We start from the raw sequence: 26,994 nt of genomic DNA, 5'->3' as shown, positions 1-26,994 counted from the left end.
TGGATTATTTTATCTGCTCCATAATGTCAAATGTAAACATTTTTAATTATCAAAATTTAATTGTAACATGTAGTAATACTTTAAAAATAACATTTTAGATTTATTTTGGTACTACATTCCACAAGGGATATAATTCTATATGATCCATATCAGGTTTTATTAGACTTGGGTCACAGCTTTGGCTAAAGATTTAATTTTTTATGACTTTCCATTCAGTTAAAAGGTATATTTGGTGCTCCACTCATTGTTGTTGTTGTCCTTATCTTGCTGCTACATGTGAAAGTTTGTTTCTTTATTGAGAATATAAATAAAATGAGTTACTTCTTGCTAACTTTCATTCTAGACAGGGTCTTCATGCTACTTGTCTTGGCCAGGGAACAGGAGGAATTGCCTGGAGGACACAGCAGAAAACAAAAATAGAATATAATAGTCAAATAACCAAATTCCCCCCTTGATCCTGGTGAATAGTTTGTAAAATTAGGCTGAGACTATCATATTGTGACTATTCTGCTTTATTTACTCACTGTTTAGATTTGAAATACGTATTTCAAAGACTGTTATAGGAGAAAAGGAATCATGTCAAATATTTCAGATGAGTTAAGTTAAAAAGCATATATCTAACTATAAAATGTTATGGAAATGTTATAGAATTATGCAATGTTAGTGAAAGTTAAGGGGAAATGATAAATGCTCTTTAGATCATGACATGATTCTCATATGGGCTTATTTAGAAGCCTAGAGATAGTACTGTCTTACTAATGCCCACTGAATAGGAAAATAGAAGGTGTGAAATTCTTAATTTTTATATAGTGAAGCTTCTTTCCAGGTATTGTTAGTAATGTTCAGAATCCTAGATAGAATGATGGCTAGAACAACACAATGAGAGCAGCAATTGATACAACAGAAATAAGAACAGGTCTGAACCAGTTGCAAAATAAGCAAGGCTTCAGAGGACTCCCAACCACTCTTGTCGTCATAGGTTTCAGTAACCGGTCCCACTGGGTCAGGATGGCGTTTCTGGCTCCTGGCCACTTTCCTGGGCCCACCAGCCTAAACTGGTATGGGGTGCAAGGGCCAAAGTAGACCTCCAATGCCAACTTTGGATCTGTGAGAAACAGCCATGGGATGTTGGGCTTTGCCCCAATGAAGGAGGCAAGCTCATCCATATAAACAACATAATCCGTCTGTATGGTATCACTTTTGCCAAACCTAGAGGAGGGAGAGAAACAAGACTGTGGCTATCCGAGCTTCCTTTAGAAACAAGAACAGGGAAAATGCCTCACACCTTTTTATCCATGCAAATCAACATCAATCCTTTTGTTGGTAAGGGGATTATTGCTCATTATCCAGTACTTTGTAGATTTTACTGAAGGACTTTCATACTGATCTCACTTGGACATTCCACAACACAACAAGGCTGCTGAGAAAGGCATTTTTATCCACATTTACAAGTAGAGGAATTGTCTCTTGCTCACGTGTAGTTATTAATTCATGGCCACTGAGCTGATTAGTGACAGAGGTAGGACTGGAGCCTAGTTCTTCTGACTAGTTGTTGTGTGGCTGAGTCATTTATTAGAGCCACCTATTGGAAGGCATCCTTACATTTTAGAGGATGTATGAGCTAGAAAATAGAAGTCCACATCCATGTGTTCCCAAGCTCCTCTGAAATTTAATCTTTCTGGGTCTCTCTTTTATGATATATTGCAGGAGATATGGAGGGCTGAAACAGGATTTAGTGGTCTATCAGGTGCGAAGTATATCCTTGATAACTATTTGTTGAATGGCTGAATTTAGCTCATAGCTGTCACCCTAATGGTCCCACTCAGGAGTATTCAAGACTAAAACAGTTCTAAGTATTCACAAAGTCAGATTTTGCTATGAAAATTCTAGATCCCCTTTACCACAGATGTTCTTACAATTTGAGCTTTTTCCCCATTTTTTCATCAATATCATTCATCATGTCCTTGACAGAAGGCAAAGGGCATGTTCCTAAAAAAAAAAAAAGTGGAAAGACATGATAATAGTTAAATAAGTCTGAGCCTGCAATGTTTCTTTTTTAATAATGAGTTGTGAATTGCATTAGTATTTTCAAATTTTGCTGTCATTATCTAGCAAAATAATATCTTGAACAAATACCCAGGGAGTCATTCTGAGACAAACATATAGGTCATTCCTAATCTTCTCAGAGATGATACTTGTCACAGTGATTAAAACCAAATAACCTTTCATCTTTCTATCTTTGCTCTTAAACTGGTTATTGGATTTAAAAATCAGTTTGAAGGATTATATTCTACTCTCTCAGCTTTATTTTTAAGTATGTCATCTAATAAATTATAGTCAAAGGTATATTGACATCTCTTTTTTAAGATTTAACAAACAGATCTTCATAGGAAGTTATCTTGCTTTGCCCAAAAAAGGGAATTTCTAACAGATAAGAAAGAGAATTTAACAAAGCTACAAGGTTCTTTCTGGAAAGCCAACAGTTTCTGAATGAGACTGTGGATGTGGACTGTTTACAAGTCACCAAGGATACAGGGAGGTCCTGGGAGGCCAAATCTGAGTTGGGGCTGCCCCAGGATTTCAAGCTCTTCCTGGCATTACCTTACAGAATTTTCTAAAACCTAGACCCAAACATTTGTACTCGGAGATGCTTCAAATCTAGTGTGATTTCTTTGGCAACTTTGGGGTCACCTGGAACAAGACTAGAATTTCCAGTCTAGCTCTGATTGCTCAAGACCTACAATGACTCTCTGTTCCTGAAATCCCTACAGGCAGGATCATAAGAATAGTTTGTCAACATGGCCTTGTTCCAAACCTTGGAATTGGTTCTGTCCTTGGGCAAAAGGAGAGATAGAGAAGAGGCTATATTCTGTAGTCCACCAGCTATTGCCATTGGGCTGCTTGTAACTGACCCCTTGGTCTGGTAATCCTATTCCCCCAAATTGGGTTGTTTGCCTTATATCTCATTTTCCCTAAGACTGAGTCTTTGCATCAATTCTCTGTTGGCTGGGTCTGTGCCCTGTCTCCTTTCTTCAGAGCCCAGGTTATAACTAGTATCTTCACAGAGAGTAAGTGAATATTTTATAAGCAGTTAAAACCTACATTTTAATGCCAGTCTTTCTGAACCTGAATCCTGAGTTCAGTTCTAAGTAGGATTTCATTCCATCACTTTCCTGGCTGCTGCCTCACTGGAGAAACATCACCCTGCGACACATCTCTGCTTGGGACCAGGGGAGTGAAGGAGATTTAGAGAGATTGCTGATATGTAGGACCATAATGATGTGGTTGGGAGCCTGGTGGTGAGTGATGATGCAGGATATGTAGTTGCAGGTTCAAATATCCAGGATAAAAGAGCATTTAAACCCCAGCAAGTCAGGTAGGACTGGAAGCCTTACATTGGGCTTCAAAGGAAGCAGACCTGCTAAGATTCATTATCTAGAAGTTTCAGGTTTAAGACCAACCAGACTTTGCACATTACACTTTGACATCTTGATTTGTTCTTTAACCATAGCTTGGTTTTATTTTCTGAGTCTGCCCACAATGGCATTCAAACCTTAATGTGAATCTGATTCCAGTACTTGGGGCTGGATGATGCTGCCTGCCTTCTTTGCTTGACCCCAATCAAGTTCATTGTTTCTTTTTTCCTTTTAAAATACAGGGACTTAGGATTCCTTTACCTTAGAGACTGTCTACAACACCAAATGATTTCTGCTTCTACTGATCCACTGCTTGTCCTTATCTGATACATGGCAAGGAAGAAAACAGAACAAGAAAACCACTTCCTTTCCAGAAATCATACTTTTTTTCATGAATGTGGATATTTAAAGTTGCTGGATATTGGCTTTGAAACATCTTCTTTCATTAACCTTTCAAGAAATATCATTCTATTGAGTTTTAAAAATCTTAATTTTATAAAGTTCTTCTGCATCTAAGATGAGAAGCTCAGGTATTCTCAAGTTTAATGAAAGGTCTTGGATAATTGACAATTCTAAGGAGTTATAGGGCTTAACAGGTGGTGCCAGTGGTAAAGAACCCATCTGCCAATTCAGGAGACATAAGACATGTGAGTTAAAGCCCTGGGTTGGGAAGATCCCCTGGAAGAGGAAGTGGCAACCCACTCCAGCTTTATTGCCTGGAGAATCCCATGGACAGAGTAACCTGGCAGGGTTTGGTCCATGGGGTAACAAAGAGTCGGATATGACTGAAGCGACCGAGCATGCAAGGAGTTATAAATCACAAAAACACTCTTGAATCATTGTTTTGTCTATTGTTTATGACAATCTAATATATTTTAAATTGCTTATAGAATATAGTACCAAAAATATAGAATTATAGATTCTGGAAACTGGGTGGGACCTAGGATTTGTTCCTTGTTAATAGGAATATTGTTTTCCTAAAGACTCAAAGACATTCTCAATGAGATTCTTTGTCTACTTACCCTTAATTACTTGTACTGCCCAGCGAGACTGCAGGTCAGTAGTGGGGATGGCAGCTCCAAGGGACTGGACAAGGCCGATCACAGCCAAGGTTGGCTTTTCCAGTGGAGGTGGGAATATGCCTTTAAATAAGGTGACCTCATTGTCTCTGCTCTTAATGATGGAGTCATCAAGGAAGGGGTAGGCATAACTATAGCCTGTTGCAAAGATGACATAGTCAATGGCCTTAAACACCGTCCCATCCTCAAAAATAGCTGAATCCTCTGTAAACTCCTTCACATTTGGCTTAATGGTCACAATGCCACATAAAATGCAAGCTGGGAGTCCGTCATTGAACACAGGCTCTTTCCTCAGGGTGCTGTGTGGAAAACAAAAACAAGCATTAGAACAGTACCGTTTCCTTTGTTTTATTGGTCCATAATTAATTGATAGGAAAAACCTACCTAAGGTTTTTCAATGTTCCATGGAGTGTCATCAATATGGCTGATAGATAAAACTTATGTAAGGCCACATTATGGAGTAACAGAAGTTGGTTTTTGCTAATCCCTTCTCTATTTCCTTTGATCTTTCTCTCTTTTCCCACTGAAGTCTCCCCAAATCCCAGAATAAGCATTCAGATATAGGGGAAAACAAAGGTTAGAGTACCTGGGTCTTTAAATTTCTTTTCTACTAATCAACTGTGAACCTTGATCAAATTAAATTTTCTTATTTTCTCTTGCCTCACCTTCCTCACCTGAAGTGGCAATAACTGCTATACCTATCTCAGATCATTGGCAGACCTAAGTAATATAAAGAATTTGGCACAGTCTGTAGCACACAGATAGTGCTCGAAATGTTAGCCATTATTCTTAACGTAACATAATCCAAACTGATCATTGTGATGTGAAGAAGATCAAATAGGAGGAAGGAAGCCAAAGGTGGAAGGCTGCAGCCAGGTTCTACCATAGAGGGTGAAGTGTGAACCCCATTAAGACAAAGCCATGTCAGGTGAGAAAGTGAGGGTCTAGGAATTTAAATAAGGCCAGGAGAAGAAGAGGAAACTGGAAATCTGGAAAGAGAGCTTTTGATTATTTTTTATTCAGTAATATCTCTAGTGAGTCCACAGAACTCTGCCTTAGGGGTAAACGCAATAATGTTGGAAGAAAAGACATGGTTCTTATAGGATGATGTGTGTGTGTGTGTGTGAGAGAAAGCCGTAGGTAGATGCTTCTGGGGAGGAAACTGAGCCAGACAATGAGATTGGTTGGACTGCTGGTTGGAAGAAGGCTGGATTCAACCGCTCGAATTATCTGCCATTTATCTTAAACTCACTTCTATGTTGAAACTTCCTTTGTCAAGGCCACCAGGATCTTCAAGCCACCAGATCCAGTGATCCACTCTTACTCCTTATTTTAACTAATTTATTAGTAAACTCACACTTGATGGTTTCCTCCTCCTTGAAACACTGTGTTCGTTTTGCTTTCATGTCATCACTCACTCTTGATTCCTTTCTACCTACCTTGCTATACCTCACTATTACTTCTCAGTGTCCTCTGCTGAATTCTTCTCTTCCTGACCTCTAAATAGCAACATGCCTCAGGTCTTTTGTCTTCTCTTTTGACATTCATTCTTCAAGAGATGTCATCTAGTTTTCATTTATTTAAATACTATCTATATTCTGACCAGTCCACATTTTAAACTTATGGTTTGAATCTCTCTTCTTATGTACCCACTGCTGTTCCACATTCTTCTATGCAAATACCAAACAGGCATTCCAACTTTAATACATTTAAAACTAAACTTCTGCTTCTCCCATGGTTGTCCACATCTCAGTAGACATCACCTCCATCTTTGCTCCCTTGCTCAGATCAAAAGTCTGAAAGACATCCTTGACATTTTATTTGCTTTCACATTTGCTATTCAATTGAACAGAAAATCCTGTTCACTTTACCTTCAAACTCTTATCCCAATCTGACAACTTCTGACCACTGATGATCCTGGTTCAGGCCACCTTCCCATCTCATCTGGGTTTTTGATAATAGCTTCTTAACCAGTCTTTCCACTTCCTTCTTTGACCTACCCTCTACAGTGAGTTATGGCCATAACAGCCAAAGTGATCTCTTCAAACTAACTTAGACTTTGTTTCCAGTTTGGTCAGATGCCTGCTATGGTTTCGCACTGCATTCAGAGTAAAGGCCAGAGTGTTTACAATGGCTTCCAAGACCTAGCATCAACTGGCTATTTTGATGTCTCTGGTTTCATTTCCTGCTATTCTCCCCAGTCTTCTTCCCCAAGAAAAGAAGCCACTGTATTTTGTCAAACATGCCAGTCATACCCTTGAAGAGATGATGTCCTAGCTGTTTCTACCATCCAGAATAGTCTTCTCCAGATACCCTTATGGCTCATTTTCTCATCTCCTTCAGAAATTTGCTTGAAAGCTTTTTCAGTGAGACCTTCTCTAAGGGTTGTTTAAAATTGTCTTGATGTCATCCCCTCTTACCCTTATCTGCCTTATTTAGATTTCATGCTGTTTGTGTCTGTTTCCCATTATTAGAATGTAAGCCCCACGAGGATAGGGATTTTATGAGTTTGTTCAGTGCTATATCCACAGGTCCTGGCACATAATAAAAGCTTAATAACTATTTGTTGACTTAATGAAATAACTTCGAGGTAAACAGCTTAGAACTTGGGTTTTTTCACCCATGTCAAAGCAATTTCTTATCATGTGATTGGCTTGGAGGATATTATAGGAGAGAGTGAGGAGAAGGCTGAAGATGAAAACACTGTGGCCATAGATCAGTTGGAGGGCTCCATTAAGGGGCAGGTAATGAGAGCAATGCATTCATCTCACACACTAGTAAAGTAATGCTCAAAATTCTCCAAGCCAGGCATCAGCAATACGTGAAGCATGAACTTCCAGATGTTTAAGCTGGTTTTAGAAAAGGAAGAGGAACCAGAGATCAAATTGCCAACATCCGTTGGATCATCAAAAAAGCAAGAAAGTTCCAGAAAAACATCTATTTCTGCTTTATTGACTATGCCAAAGCCTTTGACTGTGTGGATCACAATAAACTGGGGGAAATTCTGAAAGAGATGGGAATACCAGACCACCTGACCTGCCTCTTGAGAAACCTATATGCAGGCCAGGAAGCAACAGTTAGAACTGGACATGGAACAACAGACTGGTTCCAAATAGGAAAAGGAGTACGCCAAGGCTGTATAGTGTCACTCTGCTTATTTAACTTCTATGCAGAGTACATCATGAGAAACACTGGGCTGGATGAAGCATAAGCTGAAATCAAGATTGCCAGGAGAAATATCAATAACCTCAGATATGCAGATGACACCACCCTTATGGCAGAAAGTGAAGAGGAACTAAAAAGCTTCTTGATGAAAGTGAAAGAGGAGAGTGAAATGTTTGGCTTAAAGCTCAACATTCAGAAAACGAAGATCATGGCATCTGGTCCCATCACTTCATGGGAATTAGATGGGGAAACAGTGGAAACAGGGTCAGACTTTATTTTTCTGGGCTCCAAAATCACTGCAGATGGTGATTGCAGCCATGAAATTAAAAGACACTTACTCCTTGGAAGGAAAGTTATGACCAACCTAGATAGCATATTGAAAAGCAGAGACAGTATTTTGCCAGCAAAGGTCTGTCTAGTCAAAGCTATGGTTTTTCCAGTAGTCATGTATGGATGTGAGACCATACATGACTGTTGGACTGTTTATGGTCCACAGTTGGACCATAAAGAAAACTGAGTGCTGAAGAATTGATGCTTTTAAACTGTAATGTTGGAGAAGACTCTTGAGAGTCCCTTGGACTGCAAGAAGATTCAACTAGTCAGTCCTAAAGGAAATCAGTCCTGAATATTGATTGGAAGGACTGATGCTGAAACTGAAACTCCAATATTTTGGCCACCTAATGCGATTCACTGACTCATTGGAAAAGACCCTGATTCTGGGAAAGACTGAAGGCAGGGCGAGAAGGGGATGACAGAGGATGAGATGGTTGGATAGCATCACCGACTCGAAGGACGTGCATTTGAGCAAGCTTCAGGAATTGGTGATGGACAGGAAAGACTGGCATGCTGCAGTCCGTGGGGTCGCAAAGAGTTGGACATGACTGAGTGACTGAACTGAACTGAATGAGAGTGAAGCACCAAGTCCTGCTTTGCTTAACTTTGCAGTTAAGAAAGCGGTTTTAGAGCAAGGTGGCTAAGAGTGAGGCACTTTGGAGTCAGCAGATCTGGACTTGTTTCAATCACCATTTCTGACTTCCTAGCTGTGGGGCTTTGGTAAACCACAGTTTTCTCATCTCTCAAATGAAGATTATAATAGAGCCATCATCATAGTTGCTGTGGCTCATAAAGAATCTGCCTGCAATGCAGGAGACCGGGGTTTGATCCCTGAGTTGGGAACATCTCCTGGAGAAGGGAATGGCAACCTACTCCAGTATTCTTGCCTGGAGAATCCCATGGACAGAGGAGCCTGGTGGGCTACAGTCCATGGGGTCACAAAGAGTTGGACACGACGGAGACTAACACTTTCACTTTTTCATAGTCGTCGTGAGAATAAAGTGAGATAATGCATGTCTGAGACTTAATAAGGCTCTGACATGTATTAAGTACTTAAAAACATGTTGACTATTATTATCATTACTCTAGGGAGTAAATGGAGAAGGCAATGGCACCCCACCCCAGTACTCTTGCCTGGAAAATCCCTGGACGGAAGAGCCTGGTAGGCTGCAGTCCATGGGGTCGCTAAGAGTCGGACACGACTGAGCGACTTCACTTTCACTTTTCACTTTCATGCATTGGAGAAAGAAATGGCAACCCACTCCAGTGTTCTTGCCTGGAGAATCCCAGGGACGGGGGAGCCGGCAGGCTGCCGTCTCAGGGGTCGCACAGAGTTGGACACGACTGAAGCGACTTAGCAGCAGCAGCAGCAGGGAGTAAAATTCTTGACCTGTTATATAACTTTCCAGCTGTGCAAATCTGGTAAGGAGAATTGTGAAACAGGAAAACACTCCTAATTTTTGCAGTTCTTTGTCCTCTGAAATGTGAGAGGTGATTACTTCACTTTGATTTGTCTAGGTGTTATTTCACATATTAGGGTTGTTGACAGTGAAATAAAAGTTAGTAGGCATTTCATGTTTAACTCTGCTTTACCTGTTTAAAGGCATCAAGCCGTAGTTCTCGTGCTTGAATCTGGCGTTCATTTGCTTCATGTACCACCAGTTAGAAATGACTGTCGGTAAGGTGTTCTTGAGGAATGTTTCAAATCGAGTGATAAACAGCATGTCCCATGGATAGCCTTCATCCCAGACCCGGCTCATCACCCAGGAGCCACTTCGGGAGCTGATGATGACCTTGAAAAACACCAATTCAACTGTTAACGTGGTGACTGTAGTAGATATGCCTCTCAGATCTGCCTTTAGGAATGGAGTTATTGCACCACTGCTGGCAGTGTCCAGAAGGCAGCCCTCAGCTCTCAGCCCTCTTTGGGAGTTGCTTTGGTGAAGAGGGGGCTTCCCCCAACATTTTATAATCTTTTTGGATCCCCTGCATTCAGTGACCAGTTGAAGGAGGAAGACAAATACCTAGCCTCTCTCAATTTGTCTCACCCTCTCCTTCCCCTGCTGTGTCCACAAATCCATTCTCTACATCTGTATCTTTATTCCTGCCCTGCAAATAGTTTCATCTGTACCATGTTTCTAGATTCCGTATATATGCTTCAATATATGATATTTGTTTTTTTTTCTTTCTGACTTATTTCACTCTGTATAACATGCTCTAGGTGCTCTGTGATGACCTAGAGAGGTGGGATGGGGGTGGGATGCAAGGGAGGCTCAAAAGGGAGGCAATATATGTAAATAAAAATAAATATCTATACTGGTAAAAAAAAAAAAATGACCCAGCCCCTCACTTCAACTAGGGACAATTTGGAAGGATTATCCTAGCTTCAGAGTAAATAAAGGAAAACTTCTTTCCCTTCCCTCAGAGGTATTCATCCAGAGAGCACTCCCAGATGAACTTCCTGCACTATAACCCATATCTTAGGATCAACACCCGTCAAATCATTTCTGTGGTATTCTCATCTTTTAGCCAAATCTTCTCTGGTGTAGGTGACCAATAACTGAATACTGGTTATATTTCTTCTAGTGCTTGTTTGATGATCCCACTGGTTTTGGAAGAATTTATTGGACACATTAGACACCAAACATCCCAAAGAAGAAGCTTGTTGAATGACATCATTCCAGCTGATGTTCTGCCTTTGCCACATCAAGCTATTTAAAATCCCTCCTGTTACCAAAGGGCATTGAGCTATATGAACCACTACTTAGTCTTTGCATCAAGGACTCTGCCCTCCCCGCTTTCTTTCACACTTTTCAAATGGTATGGCTGGCCTTTTAAAGATAGTTCCCTGAGTATCAGGGAGGCATACTTTTTCAGCTATGTGGCTGAGTTCTGAGGCGATGTCACAGCCTGAGTTCCCCAGACCAATCACCAGGACTCGCTTCCCCTTGAAGATTCCTGGTTCTTTATAGTCCCGGCTGTGGAAGCATTTGCCTTTAAAAAGTTTTATTCCTGAGTGAAAAAGTGGAAAACATGTGAATTATTTTGATTTTCACTGAAAAAACTGCTATAACAGAACTTGTCAGTGAATATGGTTGCAGTAATAGGAATTTTAATACTTAAACTATATTAGATACAATATATCAAATTGTATAGATATATGTGCTCAGTCATGTCCAACTCTTTACGACCCTATGGACTGTAGCCCACCAGGCTCCTCTGCCCATGGGACTCTCCAGGCAAGAATACTGGAGTGGGTTGCCATGCCCTCCTCCAGGGGATCTTCCTGATCCAGGGATTGTACCTGCATTTCCTGCATTGGCAGGCAGATTCTTTTACCACTGAGCTGCCTGGGAAGCCCATTAGATACAATAAAAGCATATTTTAATTTAATGTGTACTTTTATAAACTATACTTTTGTATACATAAGAAAGACATCATCAAGGTTATTTCTTCATGCAAGATGTGTGGATGGCAGCGTAAACTTTGGCCTTACCTGGAAAGGACTCTTTAGGTATGTTGGGGTACACATGATGTCCAGAACAAATCATTACGGCATCAAAGACAGCTGATTCCTTTTTACCATCCTTTTCAGTGATAACATCCCATTGGCCAGTGGTTTGGAAATCGGGACGCTTATTTACACTGGATACAATTGTCTAAGAGAAACGCAGAAAGATAATCTTCTTTACTCTAAGCTAAAAGGCAGATTTGGCACCAACATCATCAAATAGTATGAAGAAAATCCTTAATAGTGCCTTAGGGAAAATACTTAATTCATTATGAAGGTGCATATTATAAATTCAAAGTTCCTTTTTAATAAGTCAAAGCATAAAATGATCTATATGATTTTTAAAAATATTTATTTATTTTTGGCTGTGCTGCATCTTTGTTGCTTCACAGGCTTTCTCTAGTTGCAGTGAGCGGGGGCTACGCTCTAGTTATGGGGCGAGTGCTTCTCATTGTGGTGGCTTCTTTTGTTGCAGAGCACAGGCTTTAGGGGATGCAGATTTCAGTAGCTGTGGTGCAGAGTGTAGGCTCAGTAGTTGTAACTCTCAGGCTTAGTTGCACATGGCACAGGGGATCTTCCTGGACCAGGGATCAAACCAGTGTCCCTTGCATTGCAGGGCAGATTCTTACCCACTGGACCACTAGGGAAGCCCCTATCTATATGTGTGTGTGTGTGTGTGTGTGTGTTTGTTTTTAAATCCCCACATAATTCCTTGTGTATGACCAGTATTCTCTGCAGTACAAGAGTGATTCATTTTGGGGCTCTGACGATTGAATTACAGTTTACAAGAGGCAGGTAGCCCATGTAGTAAATAATCTGGTGGCCAATAATTTACATAGTAATAGCAATTTCCTAACATATTTCTTTAGCCATTTTATTTTTTTTAAACTGCTTTAAAGCCTTTATTTGATCTTCAGAATAATTCTACAAGATACATAGTTGCTTCATTTTACATATGAAATGGAGACTTAAAGAAGTTAAATAATGTGCATAAAATCCAATAACTAGTTAAATATAGGTCCTTGATTCTACAGCTGTTTCTCCCATTGACTTTCCAATTTCATTCTTTAGGTGGTTCATATTTTGGTCAAGACACAGAGTTTATATGAAATAGATCCTGTAAAAATACAGCATTTTTTTACTCTCATCCTTTTACTATGTGTTTGAAGTTAAATTTACACTTGATTAAAAGTCAGCCAAGGAAGCATCTCTGATCTCAATTATGGTGCATGCCTTGTAGCTACATGATGAGTAAGATACTATTTAGGACTGTTCTCTTCCAAAGGACAGGAAACACCCAACCCTGACTTGGTAACATTTCTGAGGCAGTCTCACTCAAGTGACAACACGCTTTTCTTTTTCTTCTGTGTCCAAGTCATACCACGCTGTTTCTTAATAAAGTAAGAGAATGAGCTGGACTGAGAAGTGAAGGCAGAGTTAAAAGCGCTTGCAGGGTTGTTGTTCTATTGCATTTCTCTCTATAGGTTTGAAGATGAAGCCAACTGGCCAAGAGTTACAAGTTTCCTCCCCAAATGAATCATGTAACTTTCACTATTTCATAACATGGATACTCCCTATAAATTGGAACACATGGCTTCTCAGGGGAAACTTCCATAAACAGTATTGAGGGATATAAGGGAGAAAGAAATGAGGCCAGGGTGTCTATTACAGTAGGCCTTCAAGGAAGGAGGATTCTATTTTTTTTTTTTTTTAAACTTTGTACTTGTATGGTCATTGAGTTTTGTGAAGATGCACTGATATTAAACACTATCAGGGTTTTGTCCTTATCGGAGTGAAATGAACCCTGCAGCTTCCTTAATGGTCTCTTTACTAGATTAAGAAGGCACCTTTCCCAGATCATCAAAACATAGAAAGACTTTCCAACTTTGCCAAATGATCATAGAATCATACGGCATCTCAGCATTAGAAATTAAGAGCTACTCTATAGTTGCGGTAGGAAGGCTTCTCTTGTTGCAGAGCACAGGCTCCAGGGCATGCAGACTTCAGGAGTTGCGGCATGTGGGGCTCAGAAGTTGCAACTCTTGGGCCTAGTTGCTCCGTGTATGTGGGATCTTCCCAGAGCAGAGATTGAACTGGTGTGCGCTGCAAGGCAGATTCTTATCCACTGGACCTCCAGGGAAGCCCCTATCTATGTTTTATTAAACTTTATTTCCACGTGGTTCCTTGTGTATGACCAATATTCTCTGCAGTATAAGAGTGATTCCTTTTGGAGCTCTGACAATTAAATTATAGTTTACAAGAGCCATGTAGAACATGTAGTAAATAATCTGGTGGCCAATAATTTTTGTATTAACAGCAATTTCTTAATATACTTCCTTGTCATTTTATTTTTAATGTTATTATCTCAAAATGAAAGATACCATCTATATCCAGAGTGTAAGTTCTCATGTTTTAGTATGCTAAGGATCACCTGGAAAATCTTATTTTCTGACATAAACATTTAAGCTTATAATTTTCATAAAAGTTTTTGTGCTCTCTACTTGCCATAAATATTGATATATCAAATTAAATTATCATTTAGCTCTAAATATTTAAAAATTTCCCCTGAAATTTCTTTTTTTGACCTGTAAATTGTTTCGGAATAATGAGTTTTTAATTTATAAATTCATGTCTACCCAAGCATTTTTTTCTTTGCTCTGATTTCTAAGCTTATGGCATTTTGGTCCAAGAACTATGTGTAGTTAAAAATTTCCTACATATCTTAAGAAGAATGTATGCTTTCTAAATCTAGGGTCAAAGAAGCCATACTGTTAAAATTGTTTACAATTGAGAAAGAGATAGTGAAAGGAACAAATGGGAATCTTTTAATAACTATAGAATTCCTCACAGTTATGCCCCCAATAAGTTTTTTTTAATAATATCTTACCTTAAATTGTATGTATTTCAGGAGGTTCTTTTCTTTGGCAAACATAGTAATATATTCCTGGAGCTTGCTGTTGTGCATAAAGTTAGGAAAATCATCAGGAAATGGAAAGTCTGGAAAACATGTCATCTCTTTGGAAGAGTTGGTAAAGACTGACCGATAAATGCTGGCCCTGCCTTCCTCTACATGGTCCTGTGAAAGAAACATTTTAAATGGAACAGAGTTTGTAAATGAGTATATTTATCATGGTCAGGACCAGTCCCAAATAATTATCACTCATTTTTGGTTGGTCTTTCCAAAAGTAAATGCAATAAGATGAGGCATAAATTAACTTCACTTAAATAATTTGATGATAATCAAAGGAACTTAGAATGTTAAAATATATCTTTATTCACATCTTTTCTGAGGGAAACAGATTCTGCATTTCATCCTGTCCTTTCAAGAATATATAACTGGATTAATTTTGTTGCTTTGAACCATTAATTACAGTGATAGTATTTCTCAAAATTTACCCGTGCACGATTTCAATATGCCAACTCATGAGCATGGACAGGCAATGTGATATATACATGCAATGGAACATTATTCAGCCTTAAAAAGAAAGGAAGGTTTGATACATGCCGGGATATGCATTAATGTTGAGGACATATGCTGAATGAAGTAGACAAGCCACAAAAAGACAAATTCTGTATGATTCCATTTATCTGAGATACCCAGAGTAATCATGTTCACAGAGACTAAGAAAGTGGTGGTGGCTTGGGGCCAGGGAGAGGGAGGAATTGAGAGTTAAATTGTTTAATTTCTGCAGAGTTTTACTTTGGGAAGATTAAAATGTTTTGGAGAGGGATGGTGGTATGATTGTACAATAATGTCAATGAACTTAATGCCACAGAACCGGACACTTTAAAATAGCTACATGGTATATCTTTATTGTGGTTTACTTACCACAATGAAAAAAAAAAACTTCCTTTAGCATATTATGCTGGTAGATTAGATCATAATATTTTTTATGTACCTAGGGCAGAGAGCACCTTGATTATGTTTACAATATCTTTTTAAAATGTTTTTAACCATACCCTATAGTTACATATTTTTTATTGCAACCCCGTATATACACACATACACAGGGAATAAAAGTTTTATGAAGAAAAATCATTTTCAAGAACTTGAGTTGCACACATACTTTCCATCCATTCTGGAAGGTTGCCTATCTCCACTTCATTTAGTTGTTTTTCTGGAGATTTATCTTCTTCCTTCATCTGGTACATAATCCTGTTTCTTTTCATTAGCTTTCTGTGATTGTGGTTTTTGTTCTGGAGGCTGTGGGATTATAGTTCTTGTCTATCCATTCCATTTAAATATGCAGATTAATTCATTAATTTATATCATTGCACACAAATGGGTTATAATCTCCAGAATGAAAAACATTGATTTAAAGGAATTAGGTGAGGAGAAAGGGGAATAGAGGCAGAAAAGGAGATTACTTAAACCCTAAGCATTATTCTTTGGGCTAAAATTCTGAAATTAACATAGGTCCATCTATGCTATGATTTTTCCAGTAGTCATGTATGGATGTGAGAGCCATAAAAAAAGCTGAGCTTAGAAGAATTGATGCTTTTGAACTGTGGTGTTGGAGAAAACTATTGAGAGTTCCTTGGACTGCAAGGAGATAAAACTAGTTAATCCCAAAGGAAATCAGTCCTGAATATTCATTGGAAGGACTGATGCTGAAGCTGAAGCTCCAATATTTTGGCCACCTGATATGAAGAACTGAATCATTGGAAAAGACCCTGATGCTGGGAAAGATTGAAGGCAGAAGGAGAAGGGGATGACGGAGGATGAGATAGTTGGATGGCATCACTGACTCAATAAATATGAGTTTGAGCAAGTTCAGGGAGTTGGTGATGGACAGGGAACCCTGGAATGCTGCAGTCCATGGGGTCACAAAGAGTCAGACAAGACTGAGTGACCAAACTGACATATTAGAAAGATTGAGCAAAACACAGAGGGCAGAGGGAATTTGTTTTCACATTTGAAATTCTGGTAAGATATCATTTCAAAGCCTCCCCAAAACAACCTGGGTTGGGGAGGGTTGACACTGAAGAGTCAAGTAGCAGTGATTAGGAAGAGGTAACATGATTAAGACAAGCTCGGACCTTAGTTTAGCTCTCTTGAACTCATTCAGTTTGAATAAAACATGAGTTCCTGCTTGTTCCCAAAGGGGATGCAGAAGTCATCTGAGACTCTTAGTAGCTACTTTGCCAGAGAGTTGCCAAGGGTTGGGGGGCAGCTAAGTGGCATTTTAGTAGAGCTGAAGAATGGACCATTTGGGTCAGGGACTCAATGTGCAAACTGCACCTGGTAAGTGGAGTCTGTTCAGCTAGGAGTTTCACCAGCCCCTGACAGCTAAGGGAGGACAGTTCCAGGTTCATCAACTGGCCTTTGGTTAAAGATTACTGAAGGATAGGCATGAAGGGTAATCATCTACAATAGGAACATCAGGAGACCAGAGGATTCAGAGGACAGGCCCAAGACTGTGTTTGAATTTGGGAAACTTTGGCTTTGCTTCACCACAAGGTCATATAAGTTCTATTTCTGCATAAGCCCAGAGACAATTTTAGAAAGAGCTGAGGGACAAGGAAGGGAAACTAAAAGACTGAGTATTGCTCCTAAAGAGACCTAGAGATTAAGCTGTGCCAAATGGGGGTACTCCTTGGGTCTTAGCATGCTTTTATGTTTTTCTCTATGTAATTCTGGATATTTGTCTTGTCCTATTTATGCTAGATGTAAAAGAGTGACCTGAACACTTAGTAGTCTAGTGTTACTTACAGATAAAACATTTCAAAATATTAAGATCTCACCAGAGAAAATGGGAGAGGATCTCCCTGGACAGAGTGAGAGTTTTAAATTTGGCTGACATGCTTCACTCAACAATTTCATATTTTCTCTCAACTTATAATATGAGCTATATGGTAGACAGAATTTTAAGAATGACCCTTAGTTCATCTCCTCCTTGGGTAGTCATTTGCCCTTGAGTATGGATGAAATCTGTAAATATATTACTCCTCTGACTATGTTGTTAAGTATTATTGAATCACATGATCCCTTTACAAGCAGAGTTTTCTCTGGCTGGTATCAGAAGTTAGAGGTTCAAAACATGAGGGGAATTCAGCTTGTTCCTCGTTTCGAAGATGGAGAGAGACATATGCCAAGCAATACTGGCAGCCTTTAGGAGTTGAGAGGAATCCCATTTACAGCCAGCAAGGAAACAAAGACCTTAATCTTGAAACAACAAGGAACTGAATTCAGCCTCCACCCTGTAGTATGCAGATTCTTTCCCTGTGCTTCCAGATAAGAGCCCAGCCCAGGCAGCACCTAATTTTTGACCTCATGAAACCCTAACCAAAGAAGCTAGCTGAACTATACTGTACTTCTGATCTGTGTAAGTGAAAAGTGAAAGTGAAGTGGCTCAGTTGTGTCCGACTCTTTGTGACCCCATGGATTGTAGCCCACCAGGCTCCTCCGTCCATGGGATTTTCAAGGCAAGAGTACTGGAGTGGGTTGCCATTTCCTTCTCCAGGGGATCTTCCCAACCCAGGGATTGAGCCCAGGTCTCCTGCATTGTAGGAAGATACTCTTACCATCTGAGCCACCAGGGAGGTCCACTGATCTGTGTAACTGAGAGTAATAAAGAAACATTTTTAGCTGTTTTAGTTTGTGGTAATTTGCTACGCAGAAATAGAAAACTAATACAAAGTCCAAGGTAAAGTTCTGGAGCAAGGCAAAGTTGAGGAAAATTATGTAACAACAAAGGAGGAATTTTATATAATAAAAATGGTGCAAACCCTTGAGACAGATTTGAGGTGTTTTTGCAATTTTGGGTGTTCCAGGATAATAAATTTCCCTAGCAATGCTGAGCTGATTGGTCTTTAGTTTTTCTTAGGTTCCCCAAGAGCCATGGTTACTGAAAAAGGAGTTGCAGCATCAGCTAATCACATCATCTGTGACTTGCTATTAAAAAAAAATATGTCATGAACATCTTATTGTTCCTATTTGGTATTATAGTGTATCTCAGAGTCCATGTGTATAGACTGATCCTTTTAAGTTGATCATATGAGAAGTTCATAAGAGTGACTAAGATCATAAATGACATTTTCAAATATAATAATTTTTTTTTGGGGGGGGGGCAAGTGATCAACAAAGAACCAAACCTTACTTATCTATGGAAGTAGCTTTATCTATCTTTTTAAAATTACTAAAGTAACTCAGACTTCTGATTACATATGAAAGATTATGCAGATGTATTTAACTCTTCTTCCCCTAAAATTGGGTTTCCCAGGTGGTGCTATTGGTAAAGAACCTTCTTCCCAATGCAGGAGATGCAGGAAACCTAGGTTCAATTCTAGTTGGGAAGTTCCCCTGGAGTTCGAAATGGCAACCCACTCCAGTATTCTTGCCTGGAAAATTCCATGGACAGAAGAGCTTGATAGGCTACAGTCCATAGGCTTGCAAAGAGTCAGACATGACTGAAGTGACTTAGCATGCACACACCCCTAAAATTACTGTAAAGGTATCAGAGATATAAACCCACAGGGAAAAAAAGAAAAAAAAAGTGAAAGCAAACAAGAAACAACAATATTTTGAAAGTAGAACACAGGTGGATGAGTGCTAACTGACTTACCAGATCAAAGAAAGCGGAAAGGGATCTTCCGGACCCAGGAATCTAACCAGCATCTCTTATGTCTCCTGCATTGGCAGGAGGTCTTTCCAACTAGTGCCACCTGGGAAGCCCAAAAGTTAAGACTGCTGCTGCTGCTAAGTCACTTCAGTCGTGTCCAACTCTGTGCGACCCCATAAATGGCAGCCCACCAGGCTCCCCCGTCCCTGGGATTCTCCAGGCAAGAACACTGGAGTGGGTTGCCATTTCCTTCTCCAATGCATGAAAGTGAAAATTGAAGTCGCTCAGTCATGTCCGACTCTTAGCAACCCTATGGACTGCAGCCCACCAGGCTCCTCCGTCCATGGGATTTTCCAGGCAAGAGTACTGGACTGGGGTGCCATTGCCTTCTCCAAGTTAAGACTAGATCTAATCAAATGGGAATCCAGATTAAATAGTGATCTTATAAGATATTCAAGGTCTACCGTCTTTTACTTCATATATTTTAATTTCATAGGAAACTGCCAAGGAGGTACTCTCATTAAAATGGAACCCTCTTACACTGTTGGTGGGAATGCAAACTAGTATACCCACTCTGCAGAACAGTGTGGAGATTCCTTAAAAAACTGGAAATACAACTGCCTTATGACCCAGCAATCCCACTGCTGGGCATACACACCGAGGAAACCAGAATTGAAAGAGACACGTGTACCCCAGTGTTCATCACAGCACTGTTTATAATAGCCAGGACATGGAAGCAACCTAGATGTCCATCAGCAGATGAATGGATAAGAAAGCTGTGGTACATATACACAATGGAGTATTACTCAGCCATTAAAAAGAATACATTTGAATCAGTTCTAATGAGGTGGATGAAACTGGAGCCTATCATACAGAGTGAAGTAAGCCAGAAAGAAAAACACCAATACTAATGCATATATATGGAATTTAGAAAGATAGTAACGAGAACCCTGTATGTGAGACAGCAAAAGAGACACAGATGTATAGAACAGTCTTTTGGACTCTGTGGGAGAGGGAGAGGGTAGGATGATTTGGGAGAATGGCATTGAAACATATATAATATCATATATGAAACGAATCGCCAGTCCAGGTTCGATGCAGGATACAGGATGCTTGGGGCTGGTGCACTGGGACAACCCAGAGAGATGGTACTGGGAGGAAGGAGGGAGAGGGGTTCGGGATGGGGAACACGTGTATACCTGTGGCAGATTTCATGTTGATGTATGGCAAAACCAATACAACATTGTAAAGTAATTAACCTCCAATTAAAATAAATAAATTTATTAAAAAATAAAATGAGAGAATAAAAAAATAGTAGGAAGATAAAGTTTTCAGAAAACAGGGTTACCCAGGATAATAGCAGTGTGGTTAGCCTAGAGAAGGGAAACAATCCAGAAGAGTGTCTTTAAGAGATAGTTAAGAGAAGAATTAAGCCAGTGAAACACCTCATGTATTTAACTGTTCAGAGGAGAGTCAAAATTTGGTGGGAGAGGTTGGGGAGTGAATTAGAATAGCATTGTAACATTAAATCAACAAATACCACAAGGCAGTTACTAACTCCAGTGAAAACAAAAAGTTAATCAAGAAAGAAAGTATAATCAGAATCCACTAAGCAGCTTAGCAATGATATTTACATGGTTGTAATAATATAGACATGAAGGTTAATTAAACAAAAAGAATGGTATGACTGTAGGAATAAGAGAAAATGAAAAATTTTGTAAATGAATCTGTTCCCAAAATTCTAAGGGATTATTGTTTTTATGTAGCACCAGTCAAAATAAATTCTATAAATGCAGAGAAAATTACAAGAAATGAATCAAAAATGAACATGATGAAACAGAGAATTCAAATTCTATGTATTAGAGTAAGAGGAGATCCAGGGTTACCTGATTTTCTGATTCTTCAAAAGAAGACATTTCCTTAGATTTTTATGTGAAATATCCTGGTTTTAAAATAATGGACCGAAATTAAAAACATAGAGATCAAATAAAATGGACGAGCCAAGCCAGTTTGCTAACTCTACAACATATATAAACTATAGATTTTTGTCTGGCAATTTTGTGATCATCCACCTCAGTGAATTATCTTATTTTTTGTAACCATTTTCCAATTGATATCCTTCATGGTATAAAATCAGATAGTCAGCAGTTGATAATTTTTCATCCATTCTATTTTCTCTTTTTTAAGTTATCAATCATTTATCTTACTGAGTCTAAACTTCTAAAAGAACATTAATTAATAGATCTTTAAGAGAGAACTTAATTTCCTGGAGGCAGTATTTTCCATCTTCATTTTGTTATAAATTTCTATCGTATTGTCACCTGAGGATTTCATTTTATTATTTTTTTCTTTCTTTTTTTATTTATTATTATTTTTTTACTTTACAATATTGTATTGGTTTTGCCATACATTTTACTTACATATTTTTTCCAAAAATTTGAGGATTTTTTTGACAATCAGTTTTAGAAATGTTCCATGGGCACTTGAAAATAAGGCATATTTCATCTTTTTAAAATACAGGGTTTGTTGTATATCAACTAATGACAGACCAAAGTGCAAGATGCAATGCTTGCTAAGTTACTATTTGACCGAAGCTATGATCCTTAAAAAACCAAAAACAAACAGGAAACAACTGTGTAAATATTAGTCAGTTCATAAGATTGCGTTTTCAAATTTAAAGAGTCAAAAAAACTCTAAAAGGGACTCCAAAGAAAAACATTTTTTCTTTCCTTAAAAAAATTAACATTGTTTTCTATCTGAAATGGTTTTCCCTTTGATGAAAGATCAAACTGTAGATCACTCTTGTAGAGTTGCTAGTTTATAATGAAAAGCACTGAGCACTAGAAATTTAATTAGGGCTCATATAACTCAAAGATGTCAGGCCCCTAGAATACAAATTTTTAGTGTCATATTAGAATATGCCAATCACATCAAAAGCCAATGTGTCTTGGCTTGCTATTGAAAAGTAATTCAGTGGTAGATTAGTTGCCAAATCTGCATCAGAAAGCAATGTGATTTTGAAATATGATGAGAGTTTTCTGCTACCCTTGGGTAGTTAACTCTGCTAGTGTGCATGTGGGATGCGAAGGTGGAGGAATTCACAGCTTTGGATGAGTTGAGGATGCTTGACAGTGATTATAGTCAACACAAGGAGGGACTAAATATTAAAGATCAAAGTGATACATAGGCTAGAAAAAAAATCAGAGGAAGTGAACAAAGGATTGCCTTCCCAGAAAAAGGAGACTTTATTCATGACACTTCAGGACAAAATCCAGAAAATTTGTTGACATGTTGTTTGTGGAACTCCTGAGAAAGACCTTCTCCCTAGATCTGCAGCCTAGTCATAAAGTATTTTCTTAGTGATCAAAGCAGGTGAGGCAAATACATCATTCTGCCTTTAGATCTGGGTTAGAAGAAGGAACTATTAATAGAAGGACCTAAGAAAGTGCTGTAGAAAAAAGCTACAAAAGTTTTAATTATGTGCACATTCCTTTTTTAATTTAATTTGGCTGCATTATGTAGCACACAAAATCTTAATTCCCCGACCAAGGATCGAACCCATGGCCTCTGCCTTGGAAACATGGATTCTTAAACACTGGACTACCAGGGAAGTCCCTGCAGTTTTATTATTATTATTTTTTTACACTTAGCTAATGTTTGGATCTTAGAAAATGTAAAATGCTGACTTTATCAACTAACTGTAATGAAAATACAAAATTTAACTTTATTTTATAGTATAATCCTGTAATGTGATTTCTAGGTATATTGCTACAGACTCATGGAGGTATTTGAGAAACACTGCAAGTCACAGTATCATTTGCATCTTCAAGTCCTCCCACAGAGGTGAAAAAATTAGGGAACGCTGAATAATCAACTGTATTAGTTTCATGTGGCTACTATAAATTAAATTAAATTTAAATTTAATTAAATTACCACAAACCTGACAGCTTGAGGCAACAGGAATCTATTCCCTCATGATTCCAGAGGCCAGGAGTTGAAAACCAGCATCACTGGGCCTAAATCAAAGTGTTGGCAGGGCCAAGTCCATTCCAGAGGCTCTAGGGGAGATTCATGATCTCTTCCTGCTCCTGCTGGATGCCAGCATTCCTTAGCTTTTTTGGCATCTGGAGGCCACCTGTATTCCTTGACTAATGTCTCCTTTCTCCACCTTCACGGTCCTAGCATAGCATCTTCATATCTCTCTTTCTGATAAAGTCATATTCCCTTTTTTCTTTTGTTTCTGTGTGTCGAATCTCCCTTTGCCTTTCTCTCTCTCTCTCTTTGGAAGTTTACTTTATTTTCTGGCTGTGTCAGGTCTTAGTTGTGGTATGTGGGATCTTTCACTGAGGTGTGTGGGCTTAGTTGCCCCAGGGCCGGCAAGTAGGATATTTGTTTCCTGACCAGGGATTGAACCCGTGAAATGTGGATTCTTAACCACTGCACCACCAGGGAAGTCCCATGACTTTCTCTTTTAGGGATAGATGTTATGGCATTTTTGCCCCACACAGATAGTCCAAGATAAGCTCATCGTCTCAAGATTATTAATGTTATCATACCTGTAAATATCTTCTTTTTCCCTCATTAGAAATATTTACAGGTTCTAGGATCAGGACCTGCTATCATCTTTGAGGGGCCCATTGTTTGAATACCTATCACAGTTCACTGTCAGGCCCCTAAGGGTTGACATTTATCCCACATGTCAACTACATTCATTTCATCTCAACATCTCCAAAGTCTCAGTCCACTGCAGCATCAAACCAGGTTCAAAATCTCACATGTATCAACTCAATAATTCTAAATCTCATTGTCTAAACTGTGTGAATCAGGTATGAAAGCCACTCTGAGTGTAATTCACCCTGGGACAGAATTCTCTATTTCTGGACCTGTCGAGCTAGAAAATAAGTTATCTTATTTCAAAATACAACGATGGGACAGTCACAGGGTATCAGTAAAAAACATTCTCATTCCAAAAGGGAGAAAATGGAAGGAAAAAAAGGAGTCATCAGTCCCAAGCAATTTTGGAATCCAGAAGGGTAAGTTTCATTAGGTTTCAAGTTCTGGGAAATAAGCATTTGTGTCTCAAGGCTCCAGCTTCTGGGTTTGTGGTTCCACCCTCTGGGGTAAATTTTTTTTTTTTCTTGAAGAGTACCACATGCTTGCAGGTGAGTAGTTTATCCCTCCATGATGCTAAGTTCAAATTTTAAAGCCTTCCTTGAGCAACAGGAGAGGCAGCTACTCTCAAAAGCTTTATCAGCCGTGTCTTTGTTCAACAATGCTTTGCAAAGTAAGCATGAATTTGAGGATCTGGTTAAGATCACCGGATAGAAGACCTGCCAGCTCAACAGGCCACTTGTTGAAATGGCACCTGGCAATTTATTAAGGGATTAAGAATTCAAACTGGAAATACAAGTCAGACTGAATTGGAGTCTTGTGTTTGCCATTCACAAGCTATTTACCATTTTTTTAAAATTTTCTTTTAAGCTTCACATTCATTTGTAAAAGGGAAAAATTCATAGCTAGCTTATAGGATTATTATAAAGATTGAATGAAATGAGAAAGGTGTTTGGTATATAGAAAGTACTTAATAAAACAGCCTTATCAGCCTTCACTGTGCTAATCTGAAATTCTGTCAGCACATTCCAGTGACAAACACTGAGCTCCGCAATACTGGGAAGCTGCTGTATAGCACAGGGAGCTCAGCTCAGCGCTCTGCGATGACCTAGAGGGTGGGATGGGGGTGAGTGGGAGGTTCAAGAGGGAGGGGATATATGTATACTTATACATGTTGTTGTACAGCAGAAACTAACACAACACTGTAAAGCTATTATACTCCAGTTTTAAAATAATCGATGCTGAGTGGTTCAAAAAGAGTTCTTTGAAATCTAGAAAATATCTATATCAATAAGAACAATTCTCATATATTGATAATATTTAAAGAGCCATCATAGACACTTTCTTCTTAAACATAACATTTCTATTAAGGTATAAAGTTTAACACTAATTTTGTACTTGTGGAGGGAATAGTGGTTTAAAAGGGATTACTGGGGACTTCCCTGGTGGTCCAGTGGTTAAAACTTCGTGCTTCCAATGCAGGGGGTACAGGTTTGATCCTTGAAATTGAAATCCCACATATTGTGTGGCATGGTAAAAACAAGAAAATGGGGTTATTTATCTTCCTGTGTTCCTATGTATTTATGGTTTATTGGAAGAAGAAGAAAACAGGAGTAGGCTTAACCAGAGAGTATTCCTAAGGTTGTAGGCACGGAGAGAGTTGGGGCACAGGGAAGCCTCCACACCTGATAATATACTTGTTAGACAACACAGGAAGTGATCTCACAGCAGCTTACAAGCATACCTGCTGATAGAGTCCTTGATATAAATGCATAGAAGTAAGCCTGGCAAGCTACAGTCCATGAGGTCGCAAAGAGCGGGACATGACTTAGTGACTGAACAACAACAAAAGTCTTTGAAGAACGTCAAATCAGTGTGTCCTCTTCTTGGTTCCTCTTGCAGCAATCTCAAGAATTATGTATTTTTGGCCAGACCAAAAGTCAGCACCTGAAATCTTAAAATCTGTGGTCTGAATCTCTAAGAGGTTGTTCCAGAAACTCAACAAATGAATGGAAAGAACCATCAATTTTTAAATGATTAGCTCATGTAATTCTGTTACATAAACTTAACCAATATTTGACCATGGATTTTATCCCCAAGTGGCTCACTTATTAATGATTTATTGGAGTTGAGTTCTGTACACAGAGACTAACCAGCTCACTATCCCATTTACTTCTGAAGTAAGCAAGGGATTTACTTTCCAACCTGCTACTGATGTTAAGCTTTGTAGAGCAAGTATAACTGGCATGACACCCTGTGCTCAGGCAATGTGTTCTCGCACACTTCCCCCCTCACTCCCCAGTCTGCTGCAGTGATATCCCACTCACCGAGAATTTCCACAGGCCCCCAATGTCTTCACCCTTCTCAAAGCAGGTGGGTTCCAGTCCCTCTTCTAGGCAGTTTCTGATGGAGGCCAGGCCACTGATGCCTGCTCCAATGATGGCCACTTTCTTCACCATAGTTACCTGTGCAAAGGCCCAGAGATTCACGACTAAAACACATATGCACACACTTATACCCACAAACTGTTATGCATATACGGAAGAAGAAACAAATATATGTGCCTAAGTATATATGTATATATGCACACATACATATATATACACACATGTACATATACTCACACCCACTCCCATATATATATATGAAGAGACATATGTATGTGTATGTATATACATACACACACATATTCATTTCTTCTTTCTACTTTACATAAGGCTTGATGAAGAATAAGGTCTGGTTCCATCTGTATTTCAGTATGCCAGGTAGTCATCTGTTTCTTCCTCTAATAATGTTCTTAACCTTCTCAATTAAAAATAAAAATCATCTCTTTATCTAAAAATAATTTCTCACTAGCTACTATCCTTAACCTCTGTTCTAAAAATTTGTTTCCTAATCTTTTCCTATTCCTGACAATATCTTTAGACCCTACTGTTACTTCTTTTTTTTTTTTTTTAAAGGCAAAATCACATAGCTACACAGAAAAGTAGATTTGGATAACGAAAATTAGAATCCTTACTGCTCAGAAAAGAAAGATCTCTATTGAACTATATGTCATTCTCATTTTGGCCATATTTGGTATAAAGGTAGCATACTCCTTCTCCATTTACCAGTCCCACTCTCCCCCCTCTCAAATCATTGCAGTATCATTCTTTTTCTACCTTTCTGTAATCTTCCTTTTTTCTGTAGATTTAAGTCTTGTCCAAAACGTCTGAGCAGTTTGAAAGAAAAAATACTTCCCTGAATCAACGCTCTAGTAGGGTGATATTGGAAAATGGGAGGAGCTACTCTTAAAGAGGAACTTGCTTCTGGAGACC

General features: G+C 38.9%; 1 protein-coding gene across 2 annotated transcripts; it reads right to left on the bottom strand.

Moving 5' to 3' along the window:
• Nucleotides 1-76: 76 nt before the first annotated feature.
• FMO3 (flavin containing dimethylaniline monoxygenase 3) lies at nucleotides 77-26,994 on the bottom strand. Of its 2 annotated transcripts, none has more exons than XM_070768139.1 (9): nucleotides 26,839-26,994; nucleotides 26,005-26,142; nucleotides 14,392-14,580; nucleotides 11,490-11,652; nucleotides 10,863-11,005; nucleotides 9,587-9,786; nucleotides 4,439-4,794; nucleotides 1,917-1,989; nucleotides 77-1,209 (listed from the first exon to the last, which is right to left on the bottom strand). In XM_070768139.1, the coding sequence occupies exons 2-9, from the start codon at nucleotides 26,134-26,136 to the stop codon at nucleotides 867-869; spliced, it is 1,599 nt and encodes a 532-aa protein (XP_070624240.1). In that variant the 5' UTR covers nucleotides 26,137-26,142; nucleotides 26,839-26,994; the 3' UTR covers nucleotides 77-866. The 2 variants fall into 2 exon arrangements, with proteins under 2 accessions (XP_070624240.1, XP_070624241.1); XM_070768140.1 differs by lacking the exon at nucleotides 26,839-26,994 and adding an exon at nucleotides 26,697-26,720.

This window comes from Bos indicus, chromosome 16, assembly GCF_029378745.1.
Source record: "Bos indicus isolate NIAB-ARS_2022 breed Sahiwal x Tharparkar chromosome 16, NIAB-ARS_B.indTharparkar_mat_pri_1.0, whole genome shotgun sequence".
Classification (NCBI taxonomy): Eukaryota; Metazoa; Chordata; class Mammalia; order Artiodactyla; family Bovidae; genus Bos; species Bos indicus.
The sequence above is the reverse complement of the archived record's forward strand: the minus strand, read 5'-3'. Positions and strand labels throughout refer to the sequence as shown.

Excerpts from the sequence above, each read along its gene's own strand:
- FMO3 (XM_070768139.1), bottom strand. The coding sequence starts at position 26,136 with ATGGTGAAGAAAGTGGCCATCATTGGAGCAGGCATCAGTGGCCTGGCC. Across the intron at positions 9,787-10,862 it reads TCAGCCACATAGCTGAAAAA|GTCATCATCAGCTCCCGAAG; the intron begins GTATGCCTCCCT and ends GTGTTTTTCAAG. Across the intron at positions 1,990-4,438 it reads GGCAGTACAAGTAATTAAGG|GAACATGCCCTTTGCCTTCT; the intron begins GTAAGTAGACAA and ends TTTTTTTTTTAG.